An 18,801-nucleotide genomic window follows, 5' to 3' on the forward strand; every position below is an offset into this window, starting at 1 on the left:
AATGTCGAAACCTCTGAACATCGAACACACACAAAAAAAAAATAACACCCAAACACAACACAAATTACTCTATGCAGGGGGACAAGCCCTCCCCTGCACCCCCCACACCCCCCACTACTTAAATATACCAACTCTGAGATCGCACTACATTGCAGTAAACAAAAATCTCCCCTTACGGAGATTTCTGTTTACACGTGCAATGACTTTCGCTTTCGACATTTTGGTGCCGACAGTATCAGCTTCGATATTGTCGGCCTTCGACAGGGTGTAGTAGACTTGAACCAAGACCCACTACTCAAAAAAAAGAAGCTAATCTGGTGGTCCCCTGCCATAAACAAACTCTACAACAGAAGGAGGAAACTGATGTGGAATAAGGTGAAGTCCCAAGACTGGAAAAACTCCCTTATCAGCCTCAACAAAAGGTTGAGATCCCTCATCAAATCCTCTAAAGCTAGCTATGAAAACAGAATTGCAGCAGATAGTAAAGACAACCACAAAGCCTTCTATAGTTATGTAAAGAATCTCCATGGCAATACCCAGATTTGCTCTGAGCTACTGAACAATGGTACCTCCTATACTGAGCCAACAGGTGTTGCCAATATACTGGCTGACAGATTCATTGCAAACATTACCCCCCCCCCCAAAGGACCAATCACAATATCAGTAGATTGCCAGGCACCCAGTATTACTGCTGCACAGGTTAAAACAGCACTGTCCAAGGCCAAGAATACAGCTTCTATGGGACCCAACAATATCCCCGGCTATATTCTACATGAACTACAGAGTGAACTGGCATCTCACCTGTGTGCCCTGTTCAATCACAGCCTCACCTCAGGCTTTGTCCCTACCGAATGGTGCACTGCTACAGTCATCCCTCTCCACAAGGGAGGAGCGACTACAGACCCCAGGAACTATTGCCCATTAGCTTGATGAGTCTGATATGCAAAGTTATGGAATGCATCATCATGGACCTAATAAACAAGGATATAGGGAATCTCCAAATGCTGGATTCTACACAGCTTGGTTTTGTGAAAAGTAGATCATGCCTGCTCAACTTGGTCAACTGTTTTGAGTCAGTCACCAGAGCTGTGGATAAAAACAAGGTGAGTCATACAGCCTGCCTTGATCTGGCCAAGAACTTTGATACCATTCCCCACTCAGGAATCATAGAAAAACTCACTAAGCTAGGCATCAACCCCTATATCACTAGGGGGGGTTGCAAACTGGCTCACAGATAGAACCCACAGTGTGAAAGTAGCTGACTTCAAGTCAGACTGTCGACCAGTCACAAGTGAAGTCCCACAGGGTTCGGTCCTGGGACCTCCCCTGTTTGGTATCTACTGCTCTGAAGTCCAGGCCAACATGAAGAGACTCTGGCTGACAAAGTTCGCAGACGATTGCAAGTTGGGAGCTATTATTAACTCCCCAAGTGATGTTGACATCCTACAGAAAGGCCTCAATGACTGGTGCCAGAAACATGGCCTTAAGCTCAATGCCAAAAAATGTGTCATCCCCCTTGGGAAAAACCCAGTTCCCTTGAATTACCACATCGATGGTAGTCCACTGAACACAGAAGGTGTTACAGCAGATTTAGGAACACAGGTTGACAGCAACCTCCCTTTTGACCACCACATTGCCACTGTGGTTAGAAAGTCCTTCTATGTGGCACATCTCAAAACTAAGGGTTTTGTATCCAGGAAGATAGAGGCCATTGACTCCCTCTACTCTTCCCTCATTAGGCCAATCATCGAGTACAATGCCCCAGTTGGCATGTACCTCACTAGACACCTGAAACAACTGGAGAGGCCACAAAAGTACCTCATAAGGAGGATCTTAGGCCATAAACACTTGTCCGATATGGACAGACTCAAAAAACTCCAACTATTCTCTGTCTCATATTGCCTACTTAGAGGTGATCTCGGCTTGACTTACAAAGCCATGTCTGACCTAGCACTGTTAGAAAAGCTACATCTAAAGAAATCCCAATCCATCCGCACCATACGCTCCAGAGACCTCAACCTCATTACCACAATCAACAGAACATGTTGGAGGGACAGGTTCATAACTCAGAGACTACCCATGCTATGGAACAGACTTCCAATACATGTCAAGCAGAGCACCTCACTGGCCCTCTTCAAAAGAAATCTTGAGGAGTGGATGGGAAATAGAAAATTCACTCCGGGGATCACTCCAGTGGCTCTGCTTGACAGAGGCACTAGAAACTAAGGTCAGGTGGTATGATGCCAGTGTAATCCTATGGGCTAGGCTTGTAAAGGCTCTAGGGCCATTAGCCTAGTACACACCTATGAGCCTGTGAAATATCATGCTTTGTAAACCACTAACAAGTCTTTATATAAATTACAGGAGAAAAGTTTTAAAACACATGGGTATTAGAAATACTAATACTGATGCACATACTGAAAATTAGACTTAAAAAGCTGTTTCAAAAGGCAGTGTTACATGTGAACTAACAAGTGCTTCTAAACCAATGATGTTAACTTACCTAATTTTTTTCATCCTGGTCCTAAGTGAATATAATCACAGTTAAAATAGATTATGTATACAAAGAAGGATTGTGAAGAAAAAAATGCATCTAACTTAAGCTTTTATAGTACAGAGTTTTAAGTCCAAGTACAGATTTGATGGAACAGTTTGTGTTCAGTCCTGGGTGCCAGTAACCTTTTAGGCAAATCTGCCACTCTAGATCCTTTTTTTCCAAGTATAGCTCCTGTGTTGCCTTCAAGTGAGCCAGTTGTAACTTTCTGCACTACGTGGAACATACATTTCTCAAGGTTTCTGCAGCTTAGAACATGTCTGGCTAGTTGGTTATTAAGAGTTTTTGGTTGGAAGTCTGATAAGCATTTACTGACTCTTACCTTTAAGGCATTTATAGCCTTGCCTATGTAAAATGCTCTACATGCTATGGAGGCAGCCCTGTAAACTAAAAACTTGCTTGTGCAGTCATGTTGCTCTGTGCTGTAATATCGCTTTTTTTTAGATGGGATAATAGACGCTGTTTCTCTTACTCATAAAGTCACTGCATCTGCATCCTGAAGGCATGCAGGGTAAAGGTGCCATTATTTGTGTCTCTGGTGGGCAATGCATGTCCCTCTACCCAGCTCCTAATATTTCCCCCTTTAATATAGCTAAAACTAGACTCATGGCCAAGTAGCCTGTTATTGGACTGCTTTCTATGGATGATGCTCCAGTTTTCATGCGTGGTACATTTTATTTCCAGGGAGTCCTTCGAGAATGTGAGAATCATGCTTCTTTTGTGCTTCTGTTTGTCAGCTTCATTTTGTGAGTTCACTGGATTTGTTCTCTTCATAGTGGAATAAGTATTACTCGGTTTAAGGGTCATAATGGGGCTAACTGTCTTTTATCATGTTCTCACTGTACCTCCTTTCCAGAAAGTCCCTTTGATGTTGGCCCAGGTTGTGTAAGAACCTTATCATTTCCCTAGACAAACAGGCTATTCCCAACCATTGTGACATTATAGCATTTTTCTTTGTGATTTTGGGGTGCATACTGTTTTCATGTAACATCAGGTTTACCCATGTGGATTTTCTAAAAAGGTAATGTTTAACATGGGAACCATTTTCTTTTTTGTAAATGGTGAGATCTAGAAATTCTACCTTTTCAAAGCTGTAGTTATTAGTGAAATGCAGTAAGTCTGTGGAATTTTCAGTGTAGTAAAAAAAAAATACTTAACACTTATCCAATGAGTTCTTCCATGAGATGAAAATATCATTAATAAAAAACAAAACACAATAATAACAGTTCATGTATGGGAAGTACTCAGAGTTGTAGATGGTGTTTTCAAGTGCTATAATAACAATCTTTGAATTAATCTATACTTGCCTTAGTTATAGACAGATTACATATTTTGTCATTATATGGAACATACTGGAATATCATTCAGTCATATTTAACCCTGTTCAGTCCACTGTAATACAAAGTTGGTTATCATAGACATAGCACATTCAGAGTCCCTGTATGGCTCTTGGCACTCTACTTGCATTTGATATATCACTAAATATATTAATTTTGTTCTTTTGAAGAATGGCAGATTACCTGACACAAAGGATACAAGGTTGAGGCATTATCACTGGGACAGCTAGAAAATTCCCAGGCTGGTCCTAACTGCAATTATGATAACAACAGGATATCACTTAAGGGTTATAACTTGACCAGTCATCATGTATTTGTTAATATTTGTTGTTCATTTTTTAATGTGTCAAATTGCATCTACTTATTATGTCATAGATAAGTTGATGTACTAATGGATTTGCATAGCCAGTGACAATACATACATAAAGTGCCTCTATCAATTAGGCACTAGCTACCATAGCCAGCTTTAGGCACCAATGAACCAAGTAGTCACTGGGCAGCCCCCAAACACAGCAAGTTATCTTATTTTGATATTTTATAATATAATATGTCTGTTAAACCAACAACAGCAGTCTTATGTACTTAAAGGAGAACCGCACCCACAGACTCAAAAAAAATGTTTATTTCATCATGGTTTGGTGTTTTCTATAGTTTAACACCACTTTGGGACTATTTACAGGTTTTTAAATATTTTTATACATAATTTTTGAGTCTGACCACATGGGGTCCGGCTTCTTGAAGTCATTTTGATTGTTTAGTCTGCCTCTAGATATCTCACAATGCAGTTCTTGTTTATAAAAAGTTACATCATGCAGGCTTCTTTCTCCCTAAAGCTCCTGTCATTGTATTGATTTTACATGCATACACTGCTGTCTTTCAGTTTTAAGTAACATTTCATGCAGTTCAGTGACTACTTAAAACGCAAATAGTGCAAATGCCACAGAACAGACTTTCAAAGTGCTTTTTACTGCTGCTTCTTTTCAGAATGGCTAAACTGCAGTCTTTTGTAAAGCCTGAATTGTATTACTTTGACTCATCTCCCATCCCCCTTCATACCTAACTTCCCTAGCTGTGAAAGTGCTAAGGGTAATTTGAGCTGTTACCTGCTGTGATTGACAGCTCATACCATGAGACTTGACTCATGTACTGTTTCCTTGTTCTAGCCTTTACTTTCTGTATGCATAGGGGAAGGACCAGAGAGCTGTGACATTACAGCATGGGTGGGTTTTTAGGACGTTCGTGGTGATGTCAGTTTGGGGAGAAAATTGGCCTGAAAACTACCTGTATTCATTGGCCTTGATGACATCAATGAATTGGAGACTGCAGCAAGCTTTTCCAGGACGTGATAAAAGTGTTTTGAAAGTGAAACCGCTACAGTACAGTAAGGTACTGATCTAGTTGAGAGAAACAGTAGATTTACAATATTTAAATGTTGTATTGCTGTTTATTCATAGCAGAGGATAGTAAATAGGGAGAAAAAGGACAGAGAAGTTGAGCATTTAATAATAGAATCCTGTTGTTGTCCTTTAATAAACAAAGTGGCTAATAATAATTCTTATTTATATCTCCTTTAAAATTCAGAAATATTCCTTGCTATAGTAACAGTGTTTTGTCAAGTAACAGGCTTTACAATTCCATTAAATATTTTACCACTGACATACTGTACTGTCCCTAGCTTAGTTAAATCCTGCTGGTGGACATTCTCTTCACCAAAATGAATAACATAGCTAGCTTTAGATACTGCCATATCTGTGACTGCAGCAGGGGATCCCCCTTAATCATCACCAACTGTGGGATAATTTACATGAGCAAGGTAAGCCATGTAACCTGGACTGGAACACCAAAGGCGGAGGTGTGTCCATATTCATTAAGGATATCCACACCTCCAGGCTAGTTGCTCAGCATAATGCAGCCGAGGTTATCCAAGTGCAACTAACTCTGGGCAAAACTGCAATCCAAATTGTAGCTTGCTACAGATCACCCACCATGCCCCAGGATTCTCACGCCTCTTTTCTTGATGTACTGGAAAATATTAGGGTTCAACCAAACACCCTAATAATGGGCGATTTCAACTACCCCACCATTAACTGGGAAAACTACTCATGTACCAACTCCTTCACTCAACGCTTTCTGGAATTCATAAACTCCAATGCCCTGGATCAACTTATCCACACCCCCACCAGGGGCAACAATATCCTAGATCTAGTCATTACCAACATGAGTGACCAGTGTTCCACACCTGAAGTCAATGCCTCATTGGTCCGATCCGACCATAAGCTAATTACCCTAGATATCCACATCCTGCCCCCACCCCCCATTAAGAAAACCATGGTAAAATTTTTCTCCAAAGCCAACTTAATACTTTTTAAGACAGAAGTGGTGAACTTCATGACACCCATGCAGATGTAAATACAGTTACAACTACTGAATCCTACACAATTGCACTTCTTAAGCACTTACATGAGTGCATGGGTCGTGCTATCCTAAACAGAACCAAGACGCTATCCTCCAAAAAAAGGAAGCCAATCTGGTAGTCCCCTGCCATAAACAAACTGTACAACAGAAGGAAGAAACTGTTGCAAAAGAGAGTAAAACCCCATCAGTGGAGGAGCTCCCTGGTCAGCCTCATTACTGATAAAATCCTCCAAAGCTAGTTACGAAAACAAAATCGCCACTGATTCTAAAGACAACCACAAAGCTTTCTATAGCTATGTCAAGAATCTCAATAGCAACACTCAGATCTGCTCTGAGTTATAGCACAATGGCACTAAATATACAGACCCAACTGATATTGCCAACATTCTGGCAGATAGATTCAGTGCTAACTTTACCCCCCTCTCACCCCCTAAAGAGCCCATCTCTATACTGGAAGAATGCAAAGCTCCTGTAATCACGGCTGCACAGGTAAAAACCACACTCTCTAAAGCCAAGAACACAGCATCCATGGAATGAGACAACATCCCAGGCTGCATTCTACATGAACTACAGAACAAACTGGCACCCCACCTAAGTACCATGTTCAATCATAGCCTCACATCAGGCTTTGTACCTGCTGAATGGCACACAGTGACGGTTATCCCACTCCACAAGGGGGGAGCCACCACGGATCCCAGGAACTACCGCCCCATTAGCCTGACGAGCCTGGTCTGCAAGGCTATGGAATGTATCATCATGGAACTTATAAACAAAGACATTGGTAATCTCCAAACTCTGGACCCCACCCAGTTCGGGTTTGTAAAAGGCAGATCATGTCTCCTAAACCTGATAGACCTCTTTGAAGCAGTCACCAAAGCTGTAGACAAGGGTAAGGTGGTTCACACAGCCTATCTAGATCTTGCCAAGGCTTTCGACACCATTCTCCACTCTGGAATTATAGATAAACTCACTATACTAGGTATAAATCCCTATGTCACAAGATCGGTAGGCCAACTGGCTCACTGACATAACCCACACTGTGAAAGTAGCACACTCCAAATCCGACTTCAGACCAGTGACAAGTGGAGTACTACAGGGTTCAGTCCTGGGTCCTCTCCTGTTTGGTATCTACTTCTCTGAAGTACAGGCTAACACAGAATGTCTTTGGCTAATGAAGTTCGCAGATGACTGTAAACTAGGAGCCATAATCGAAACTCGTAATGATGTGGACATCCTACAAAAGGGCCTCACTGAGACAGATGCCTGGTGTCAAAGCCATGGCCTCAAGCTCAATGCAAAAAAGTGCATTGTCATCCCCTTTGGTAAAAACTCTGTACCCATGAACTACAACATAGGTGGTAGTATACTTAACACCGAAAGTGTGATAAGAGACCTTGGGGCCTTGGGTGGACAGTAGTCTCTCCTTTGATAATCACATCGCCACAGTAGTCAGGAAATTCTTCTACATGGCACACCTCATCACAAAAGGTTTCTCATCCAGAAAAATAGAGGTCATTGTTCCCCTCTACTCATCACTCATTATGCCCATTATAGAGTACAATGCCCCTTTTGGTATGTACCTCACAAGACATCTACAACAACTGGAAAGGCCACAGAAATACCTCACAAAGAGGATTACCAGCCTCAAACAGATGCCCTACGCAGACCGTCTCAAAAAACTACAGCGTTACTCCCTATCTATATCAAACAAAGCTCCTCATTAGTACTCTTCAAGAAAAATCTTGATGATTGTATGGGAAATAGGAAATTCACCCCGGGGATCACCTCTGTGGCTCTGCTCGACAGTGGCACAGGAAAACAATTTTCTTGGGTGGCAAAAGCCAGGGTACCTTTTTGGCTGGGCTTGTATAGGCCCCAGGGCCGATAGCCTAGTACCTACCTATGAACCTATAAGCACCAGATATCAGTAGCCAGAGTGACTGACCTCAGTGCATACCTTGGATTATAAGAAGAGCTGATGCTTCCAATCTTCAGGAATGGTCTTCTCTTTCAGGGAGTTTTATAAATCCTAGCAGAACACCAGATACTATAACTTTCCACTTCTTTGAGCAAGATTTCTGGGTAAAGCCAAAAGTAATAGCAGAATAAAGGCTCAAAATCAGGAACATTTTTTTAAATATTACTCTAATTCACTTAAAAAGTTAATAGAATAACACATTTTGTATCAGCATGCATTTTTTGAATGATAAGAAGTATGGAACACTGATGTCTGGATTTATTGACTGTCTGTAATCCTGAATGACTTATGAGCAACTCAAACTTTTTACGAGGGACAGAGCAAAATTATGAGGCAAATTCAGGGACAATCTAAGAAATCAGGGACAGTGATAAGTATGAATTACTCCTCAATAAGGTAAATAAAAGTTGTTTACCCCTGCCAATGTTTGATGACTACTAAACAATAGTCAGTGATCTGGTATAGCAGTATCAGTGTTGCACAATGTATGGTGTGTGTGTGTGTGTGTGTGTGTGTGTGTGATTTATTTCAGTTTATCAAATAATCAGATTGTCAAAACCCATATAGTCGATAAACTACACAAATCCAAACACCCGCAAACAAACACAATGTTTCTGCAAGTGCCCCTGCACCCTACACACTCCCTGCTAATTGTTTATACCAACTCCAGGATTGCACTACAGTGGTGAAAATTTCAAATTCACCAATCTCCACTGTACTGCAACTTCATGCCAAACAGTTCAAGGAATTAAATTGTCTTCCATATAGTCTCAACCACATGGTTTTCGATAATCTGTTTTTTCGATGAAATGCCATAGACGTGTGTGTGTGTGTGTGTGTGTGTGTGTGTGTGTAAAAATATTACTAATTTTTATTGGTGCACATGCCCAATAATGCCAGAATATGTACATTACTCTTCTGTATAGCAGTAAAAAATGCAGTTAACAAATAATTATATTTCAAAACTATGGCATAAAATATATCACAGAACATTCAGATACTTAGATCATCTAGGAGTCTGATGCCACCCCACTCCCCAGACTACATAAATGGATTTTAACATGGACTTAATGGTGACCACTGCTCTCAGCTGCACCCATTCTAAACCCAGCCCTGCTCGGATGTGTGTGTACAGAAGGTTGCTGTAGGTTATGTGAGGAGATGGGGATTGTGTGATCATTACTTCTTTAATTTTTATCAGTCAAACCTTAGAGGTGTGTACAGGAGGTCATTATAGCTTGTATTTGAGCTGGTGTAGTGTGGTTATTGTTTTTTTTTTTTTTTTTTGCTTTTCTCACAGACCTCAGAGGTATACAATGAAGGTTACTGTAGCAGTGTAGGGGCAGTGCACTGTCTAGAAGCAACAAAGTGAAATACATTACTGTTATCATTACTTTTTTCCTTCACTTTCCTCACAATCACACATCAGGGCCACATACAGGTGGCTGCCTTTTGGGGATAAGGGTGAGGAATGAGGAGGCATGTTATGTATATGTATAACAGCAATAACTTGAAATAAGTGTCTGTGGCTATTTGAACCTCTGCTTTCATCTCAGTCTAGCACCAGAGGTTTGCACAGCCAGTAACTGTCTTTTTTAGGGGGGTAATCCCAGATAGAATTCATGTATCGTCACAGTTATTGGCTTGTTAGTTTATTGTGAGCAACTGTTTTTTCAACTTTGAATATTAAGCCTTGAGTGCAACTTATGTCTTTCTTGAAAGAAAAAGAAAATAAGACTGAATTTCTTTTCTTACTCATGAGTTTTGTTTAGGCCACCATTGGATTAAAAGGTTGTGAAAATACTCTAAAATGCATCCCAGAGCATCTATAACCAATTGGTTTCTGAGAGCCCTGGCTTAATCAAGCTATTTTCTAAATTGTTATTACTGTGCTGTCTTGATCAAAAAAAGTGTGTTGAAAGGATGTAAGGAAAATTAAAGTTGAACAGCAACACTGATTTTTTTCCCTTAATTATGCCATCATTGGATAAAAATATTGTGGAAAAAGAAACAAAAAATGAAATGCACTTCAAAGCATGCAGAAAGTTATTGCTGAAGAGTAAAGCAAAATCTGAGAAAAAGAAGAAAACTGCTATGTGCATGGTGTGGAGAGTCCAAGATGTGTGTATAGGGGACAGAGGATATGCGTATCTGATGTAGAGGGAAACAGTAGGCAGTGCCTACAGCTCCATTTCACCCAAGTCCAGGCCTGTAAATAGAGTTGTTACAATGTATCCTTATTGAAACTAAATGAGAGTAACTGTGAACGTCCCTGTATGTGTTGGGCCAACATAGTGTGGTATACAGGCTGTCGCAATGTAAGTGTATTAATAGCTACAGGTCAGTCTATGTGTGCTACTCCTAAACCTTTGCAGCATGAACTAAAAGGTTGCTTGCAAGGGTTGAGAGGGTAATATTTAGACTTGAAGTGCCCAGGGGCCCCCAACTTGACATTTGTTGGAGGCTCCCAAAATGCTACCACTGGCCCTGCTGGCTACATAAGATGGGAATATAGCACATAAGCTATAACCTAGTACCTACCAATCAGAGCAGATATGAAAAACAGGGATGAAAGATGAGACATATACTACTTTAGCTTGACTAAATAGCATATAACATACATTTACAACCACCAGCTCAAATGAACTGACAATGAACTATGTGTGAAAGCATATTTAAATAATACACATCATGTAAATTGGATTAGCACTGATGATACTGTATTAACGGCTGAAGTTCTCTTCTGTTTAATATATATTTTTAATAATAAAGTATCTATTTCTAAACAAGTTATAAGCATTTAATTATTTTGAAGTCTCAGCTGAGGCTGGCTACAGTTTATGGTTCTTTTTCCTTGGTTTTAAGCAGGCATAGCTAGCAACTTTGATGGTCAGGAACTACCATTTTCCCTGTGGATTTATGTTTTTCCTTAAGGGCAGATGGCATCTTACCCCCTAAGGCTGGAAAATGTTTGACCCTCACTACAAACAGAGAAAACTGCTATTTGTGAGCAACAAACCTGCAGGATGAGAATCCTAAAAAATCAGGAAAAGAAGGTTTCATTTCTTCAGTTCTCAGCCAGCAGCTTTGTTGCTCACAAGTACCAGTTTTCCCTGTGATATGTGATTCTTTTCCTTATGGGATGGAGGCATCTTAACTCCCTAAGGCTAGAAAACTATTGTACCTCACTACATGGATCTGTGCTTTTTTAAGTGTGTGTGTGTGTGTGTGTGTGTGTGTGTGTGTGTGTGTGTGTGTGTGTGTGTGTGTGTGTGTGTGTGTGCCTGTTTCTCCCTCTCTCTTTGTGTGTCAATAAGAGAGTGCAAGTGTGTGCAAGTGCATGTGTGTCTGTATGAAAATAGTTTTGACTAAATAAATCTCAGTTACTCTTGGTAAGATTCCACTAGAGAGCACATGGCTCAAAGGCAAGTGAAACCTTGAGGATCCAGTGATCATAAAACAGTGTTGTTGTAGCTATACAGCTTTAGTCTTATTTGGGTGTGGCTTATGCTAGTTATAACCCAAGGTGAGCATTTTGCTTTTTGCTCTTAAGGCCATTCACTCCTCACACATTCATATGGTGACCAGTGGTATAGAATGTAACACGGTAGCATAGCAACTGACCATTATATTACATTACTGGTGTTAGCCATGCAGGATTTAATGTATGTACCTGTGCACCATGCAGTCACCATAAGAGGAAGCTCCTGTTTTGGAAAACTCTGCTCCTTTCCTCTGAGATAGCTGAGGTGGCTGCAGACTCATCTCTCCTACTGTTCCTGATTAGTTCCTTAGGTATTGAACCAGCTATTCAAAACCTCAGTCACTTGAACCTTAGTCAGGGTTCTATGCCCTGCCAACTCACAACATATATAATTTGCTCTTTTGCAACAATCTTTAATCTAAAACTGCTTTTACAGAAATTATTATATAATAAGAATAGAAAATGCTGCATGAAGTATTTCCTGCTCTCAATACTTTCTGTACTAATGTATCTTCATAAACACTGAGCTGAAGATGTTACTTTGTACTTCACACAAAGCAGAGCAAATACATGTCAATTCTTAAGAAATTTTGTTCCAGCAAAAGTGTTCATCCATACATTAGTTTCACAAGAAAATTCTTCATTCCACACATAAAATAATCTACAATACAGAAAAGTAAAATACCTTTTCAAATGTCAATTTGCTGAAAATAGTGTGTGTGTGTGTGTGTGTGTGTGTGTGTGTGTGTGTGTGTGTGTGTGTGTGTGTGTGTGTGTGTGTGTGTGTGTGTGTGGTTCCTTAGTGCATACATACTTACCCATTAGAAATAAAAGTAAAATTTGCAGTATTGGATTTAGAGTCCTCATTCTACATATCTGTGCTGGATAAAACATAAATCAAATCAAAGGAAACATAAAATAAACCACAATTGTGTTTTTTTTTAAAACTGTTATTCTGTTTCCACTTTTTTTAATTCTGAGGAAGTTACTCTATGTGGGGTGACGAAAAGCGTTTTAGTTGGAAAATAAACTATTGTGGTTCAGAGCTTTGCCTGTGACTTTTGGACTTGTCTTTAACAGTTCGTACTTTGTTTAAAACATAAAACAGCTTATAAAGTCATACATGCATGTTTAAGGGTTTAAGACTTCTTCCTTTCTTTCCCCATAGGTTATGGTATAATGACAGATGGAACAACAACATTTGTGAATTCATCAGTCTGTACAGTGAATTTCCAACCTATTAATCCACCAATAGTCATTGATATCCCAACTCCATGCAGAACGTGAGAACAAGAGAAGACAAAAAAAAAAACAGAACTTTCTTCATCATAGCACGCAACAATTTCCAACATTTATCATATGACAGCCTCGGAAGAAAAGATCGCCCAGCATCTTTTGGACTATTACATGAATTAAAAATTGAAAAAAAAAATCAAAACAAAGGTGGCCTTTTAGATCTTTGAGAACTTTGATTATATATACAAGGTTATGCAAACAGGTCAGTCTTACCTATACAGAAGGATTGATTTCTTTAAAAATTCTGTTGATGTAGACCAGACCCTATGATGTGTTCAGAAATGTATAGTTTAATTTTCATTTCTGTTTTTTTTTTTTCTTTGTGTGAGGTTGTGTGTTAAGGGAACTGATCATTTTAAAACATAAACAAGGTTGTATCTTACATATTACATATTGTATGCATTTCTACCGTTTATGTTACATAATTTATTCTGCACATGCCATCATTTAAAAGCAGTAGCACATTGCTATGGTACATAACAAGAAATGCCACAAAATATTTCTTCATATTTCATGCAGTAAGTAAAATAAAAATTTTCAAATCATGAGACTCCACTACCTACATTTTGAATTAAATATATTACAGATGGTACAATATAGGTGTGTGTGTGTGTGTGTGTGTGTGTGTGTGTGTGTGTGTGTGTGTGTGTGTGTGTGTGTGTGTGTGTGTGTGTGTGATACATTTTTTACAATACAGCCCCCCGAAGTACTAAAAATACTTAGTGAATGTTGGTTATTAAGTATTGTTATTTAAAACTGATTCTTTATTCTAAAATGAAAGGGACAATTCTCATAGACACTGCTAAGAAGTCATACATTAGTGTTTGCTACATTGTTGAATCAGTCCCTTTGCTGAAAAGATTCTGTTCTGAAATTCTTTTTATGAATGGTAACAAATTGTAAAATACATGAAGAGTGCCTGGGGTTGGAGTGAGTATCAGTCTGCCTGTCTCTGTAAGGCCAGTGGGCCACAAGTCATTTATAGTGTTTTATGCCTGCCCTCTACTGGTAGAAAGCATTATTACAGTGTCTATGAGTGAAATGCTGGAGGGACTTCATAGTTCATTCCCTGTGCTAACATCAACTGTTAAAGCATGAGGTCAGTAAATTAAGGCATGGAAGCAGTCCAACTAATACCATTTGAAATCATGCAAGGTAGTATGCTCATACAGGTCATAATTATGTGTATGGAGTCAGGTGTTCATTATTATGTCTGCATATGACTGCGCAGATCCTGTCTATATGTAGGCAATATGAGGTTTAGATCAAGAGCTCTCCATGCTTCCATCTATCTATGTGCATGTGGTTAGGTGTTTTGATTGGTATCCCTGGATATATGCACCTTCATATCTTGATAGTGTGTATATATAGACAGGTTTTCTGACTGGCACTTCTGTGTATTTCCATACAGCTTCTGACTATGAACATCTGGTCAAGTGTTTTTGTTGTTACACTTGCCTACATCATTTTTTTTTTCCAGTGGGCTTACCTGGATAACACAAAAATATAAAATAAAATAAATAAGCTCATGCAGACCAGGATACATATTTGATGTTTGGGGTTTGATTACTACTTTTAATTATGGTTATACGGATCTTGACTATGTGCATAGTATCCTATGTTTGGAGTGATACCTCTGCACATGTACCTACATGTCCTGATTATGTACATGTGGTCATAGGATTTGCTTGGTATCTCTAAGTGTACACCTACATATTCTAGGTCAGTTTTTTGATTGGTACATCTGTACACATCCATGTGGATCCTGACTGTTTGCCTGGGGTCAAGGGTTCTGGGTGGTATGGCTGCCTAAACTCATGTGAATCCTGACTATGTGCCTAGGGTCAGGGGTTCTGGGTGGTATGCCTGCCTAAGCTCATGCTGATCCTGACTTTGTGCCTGGGGTCAGGGGTTCTGGGTGGTATGCCTGCCTAAACTCATGCTGATCCTGACTGTGTGCCTGGAGTCAGGGGTTCTGGGTGGTATGCCTGCCTAAACTCATGCTGATCCTGACTGTGTGCATGGAGTCAGATAATTACTGTCATATTATGCTTGTTAATGCATAATGTGTGGTACAACTTGCAATTAATACTATTTCAGTTAATTAGGACAATTGTAAACTCATTTTTTGGGGTGTGTGAAGCTATACCTGATTAATTCATTTGTAAACTGATCAATGTGGAACAAGTAAGGTATAATTTGTTGATCATGGAAGACTTCCATTACAAGTTAATTAAAACAATAAAAACAGTTTAAATGTGAAGCCTGCTTTTACCGGGTGTGTGGACATAAGCCTGTTTATAATCTGTTTATCAGAAGAAAACAACTAGAGTAACTTACAAATTGCAAATGTAATACTAAATATCTTGAAGTCAGAAGATTTTCTTCTTTATCCAACACAAGCAAAGCAGACTTCATAGCAATTAGAAAATAGCCAGGAATGTAAAGTCTGGCTGGACTGATTGCTTGAGAGCTGCCTATGAAGCTTTTTATAGTATTCAGATGGAAAAATGCAAGTAATATTCTGTACATTTAATTAAGAAAAACAATATTAACCTTTGACACTTCTAGTCATGTGGAAAAGATGGAAAATAACTCCTAGCTATACATTAGATTGCCAGACTCCTACAGTCTGAAAATACTGTAATTTATACATTAGCTTGTCAGACTCCAATATTCCGCTGGTTTCTAACTTAAGATATCTGGTTATACATTAGCTATTAGATGCAGAGTGCCACATATACTATTTTCTCAGAACTACACATTGCAAGCATAATCAAAACTAGAAGCTTAATACAAAATGGAGTTGTAGAAACCATTTTATATTTATACAAAGCCTTCTAAATGGGCCAGATGTAATTTTCTTGCAGGAGAAAAATTAAGGTAACCCAGAATATGGAAAACTTACAACACTCGGTCATGAAAAAAGATTATATACCTTGTGCCCTGGAGGAAATATAGGGGATAATTATATAGCTCAGGAAAAACTTCCATGTTGTAATCACTGATACGAGGGTAGACACAGAGGGTAGGTATAGAACGTAAAGGGATTTAAGATGGACAGTGTTCTACTTGGATTAATATATAGCTTCTACCAGAAAACAACTCTGCTATAGTGGCACCTATTTAAAATATTAGATCACATTTCAGGAAGGCTTTATTATCTGGAAAAGGGTAAAATACAGTATTTGCAGGTGGTGAATCATAGGGATATCCATATAATTAACTGTCTCCAAAATAAATTGTCTTATATTTAAAACAGCCTTTGTATTTGATGGACGAGCTAGTCACATTGCCTAGAACATTATCAGAAGATTCACTTTTATTTCTCAACATTTGATTTGGAATTTTACATTTTACCTGGAATGATATAGTTCCATCTCTAGAACAAATAACATTTGCTAGAGCAGTTTGGCCACATTGCCTAAGACAGTATCAGACCATTCACCTTTATTTCCCAACATTAGACCAGTTAAGAATTGTTTATCAGTACATTAGAGGGTATATCTATTCTGCTGTATAGGTCCACAGAGTATATCCATTTTGTTGAAAAGGTCCAGATTTTTTGAAAGGGAAGAAAAACTAAAACCTTGTATGACTAACGGACTTTCATTACAAGAATAATGAGGGGTTTTAAAGCAAGATTTAACATTGCAGTTAAAGACTCGCACAGCTGATAGGATTAAACATGTAAACAAGAATCTTACTGCCTTCAGTTCCAAATGGTCAGGATACAGGAAGGACAATTAGGTGGAAGTTCAAGGTGGAAGAACCAATACTTAAAATGACAATTACTTAACTGTTGGGCTTCAGAATAGACCATGGCAAAACTATCTTAAAGGTCATTAATTTTGAATCCTCATCCTCAAGTCTGAATTATTTAGCTTATAGGCTTTGATAACAGAAGACAGAAAGAATGATGAAGGGTGGGGACATGGGTAAGATGGTAATGGAACTGTTAAATATTTTAAGAGTGTTTAGAGACTATTGCAAAAAGTTATATGCTAGAGGTGTAGACTGTGGTTGTAGCCAGAGAAGGCAGAGGTTTATCTTTTCAGCCTGTGGTTGCCAAGACTACAATTAGAAGAGGCACAGATGGTACTGAGTAAATTCTCTACTGAGGAAGTAGAGCAGACTTGTATGGAGATGAGTAAGTGGAAAACTCCTCAATCAGATGATATTCCATCAGTTGTCTTAAAGTTAAAAATACATTTATTCCTTTTTTTTAGGAAACTGTCCAGCAGAGTAATCCAGAACCGGGAAGTTCCTCAACTTGGAAAGAAGTGGTCTTGGTAGTCACCCCAAATGCCGTGAAGGATATTTCTTCTAGTGGAGTTTTGTACACCAATTTCAGTACTTAAGAATGTTTATAAGATTGTTATAGACATTTTCAAAAATAGAATTAGTAGAGTTTTGTCTACCCTGATCCAGCTTGATTAAAGGGGCTTCTTACCAGGCTAAGGTACAACTCATAATCTTATTAAGATGGATAGGATACTGGAGGAAGCTTCTAGTAAAAAGTAAAAAATTACTTTAGTAAGATCTGATGCAGAGAAACTGTTTGATATGGTGGACTGGATTTATTTGTTTTCATTATTAAGAGTTATATGCTTTTTCCAAGTAATTGTTAGTTTAATGGAATCCTCATATCAGGGTATGTTTCGAGGGCTAAAACAGGATTGTGGCATTCTTAAGCTTTCTCGTTATTAAAATAAACTAGGCAGGGTTATACCATATCTCCATTACTATTTGTTCTTTATATCAAGCCACTTGTGAAAGGTATCTTCTACAAGTTTCCAAGTAAGAGATCAGAAGAGTAAATTATTGCAGTAAGCACCTTATTTAATTGCATATTTGGCAAACCCAAATCAGGATTTAGATACGTTTTAGAGAGTTAAAGTACTTTGATAGGTTGTCAGGCTCAAAAGTTAGTAAAGCTACAACAAATTATACCTCCCCCCCCCCGACACTTTGGCCAGTATAAAGTCAGTTAACTTATTTAGGGATCAAGTTGGGTTCATTGTTAGAGTATTAAACTGACATACAGTAACATACTGCAGAAGGAAAAGACATTCTTAATGCAGCTGGATGGACATAAATTCAGATTTTGTCCATGGAGTACAAGCTGTTTTTTTCTGCATGCTTTTGACTTTAACTATATAAGAATCCAATTTTGCCACCTCAGCTATTTTTGCTAAGCATTGCAAAGTGTCCATTTAATTTTTATGAAAGGAAAACCTAGATTAACCTTGGAACTTATGTACTTTACCTGTTGCAAAGGGAGGAGAATGGATATCCTGCATTGCACATTGTGGTTTTCTTTGGAAACAGTCCCTTACTCTCCATCATATATTTTAGGGAGGAGATGTTTAATAATATTTGAACACTTATATCTCAATCTTCTATCAGCTACTCCAGCAAAATGCACTTGGAAGTTTGGAAATATAAAAACAGTGGTATTCCAGTATGTCAATGCATCACATGAAGATATAAATATGGCTGTTAAACCGGGCTGAGATACAACATCTAAACCGCACCTACAGTTTATAGTTGCAGTGAACAATGGGACTGGGTTAAATGGGTGGAAGATTCCATCTAACAGGTGTATACTGGTATTTATACCACCACCAGGAAATGTATTCATTCTTCTTGGGGCTTTGCTTTGATCTTGACCTATTTTGTTTACTTATCTGCTTGATGTTTGTTAACTTTATAGGCAGACCAGTCCAAAGAAGCA

The 18,801-nt window shown here is 38.8% G+C and overlaps 1 protein-coding gene across 2 annotated transcripts in view; it reads left to right on the plus strand.

Moving 5' to 3' along the window:
* The window catches only part of MPPED1 (metallophosphoesterase domain containing 1), a 1,214,292-nt gene extending 1,200,680 nt beyond the window's left edge, over positions 1-13,612 (plus strand). For both annotated transcript variants that reach the window (XM_044088614.1, XM_044088613.1), the window contains one exon: positions 12,937-13,612. In XM_044088614.1, coding sequence (XP_043944549.1) covers positions 12,937-13,055 — 119 coding nt within the window. In that variant the 3' untranslated portion in view covers positions 13,056-13,612. The remainder of the gene's footprint in view (positions 1-12,936) is intronic.
* Positions 13,613-18,801: the final 5,189 nt, after the last annotated feature.

The sequence above is a fragment of the Protopterus annectens genome, chromosome 11.part0, assembly GCF_019279795.1.
Source record: "Protopterus annectens isolate FY-2018-M chromosome 11.part0, PAN1.0, whole genome shotgun sequence".
Classification (NCBI taxonomy): domain Eukaryota; kingdom Metazoa; phylum Chordata; order Ceratodontiformes; family Protopteridae; genus Protopterus; species Protopterus annectens.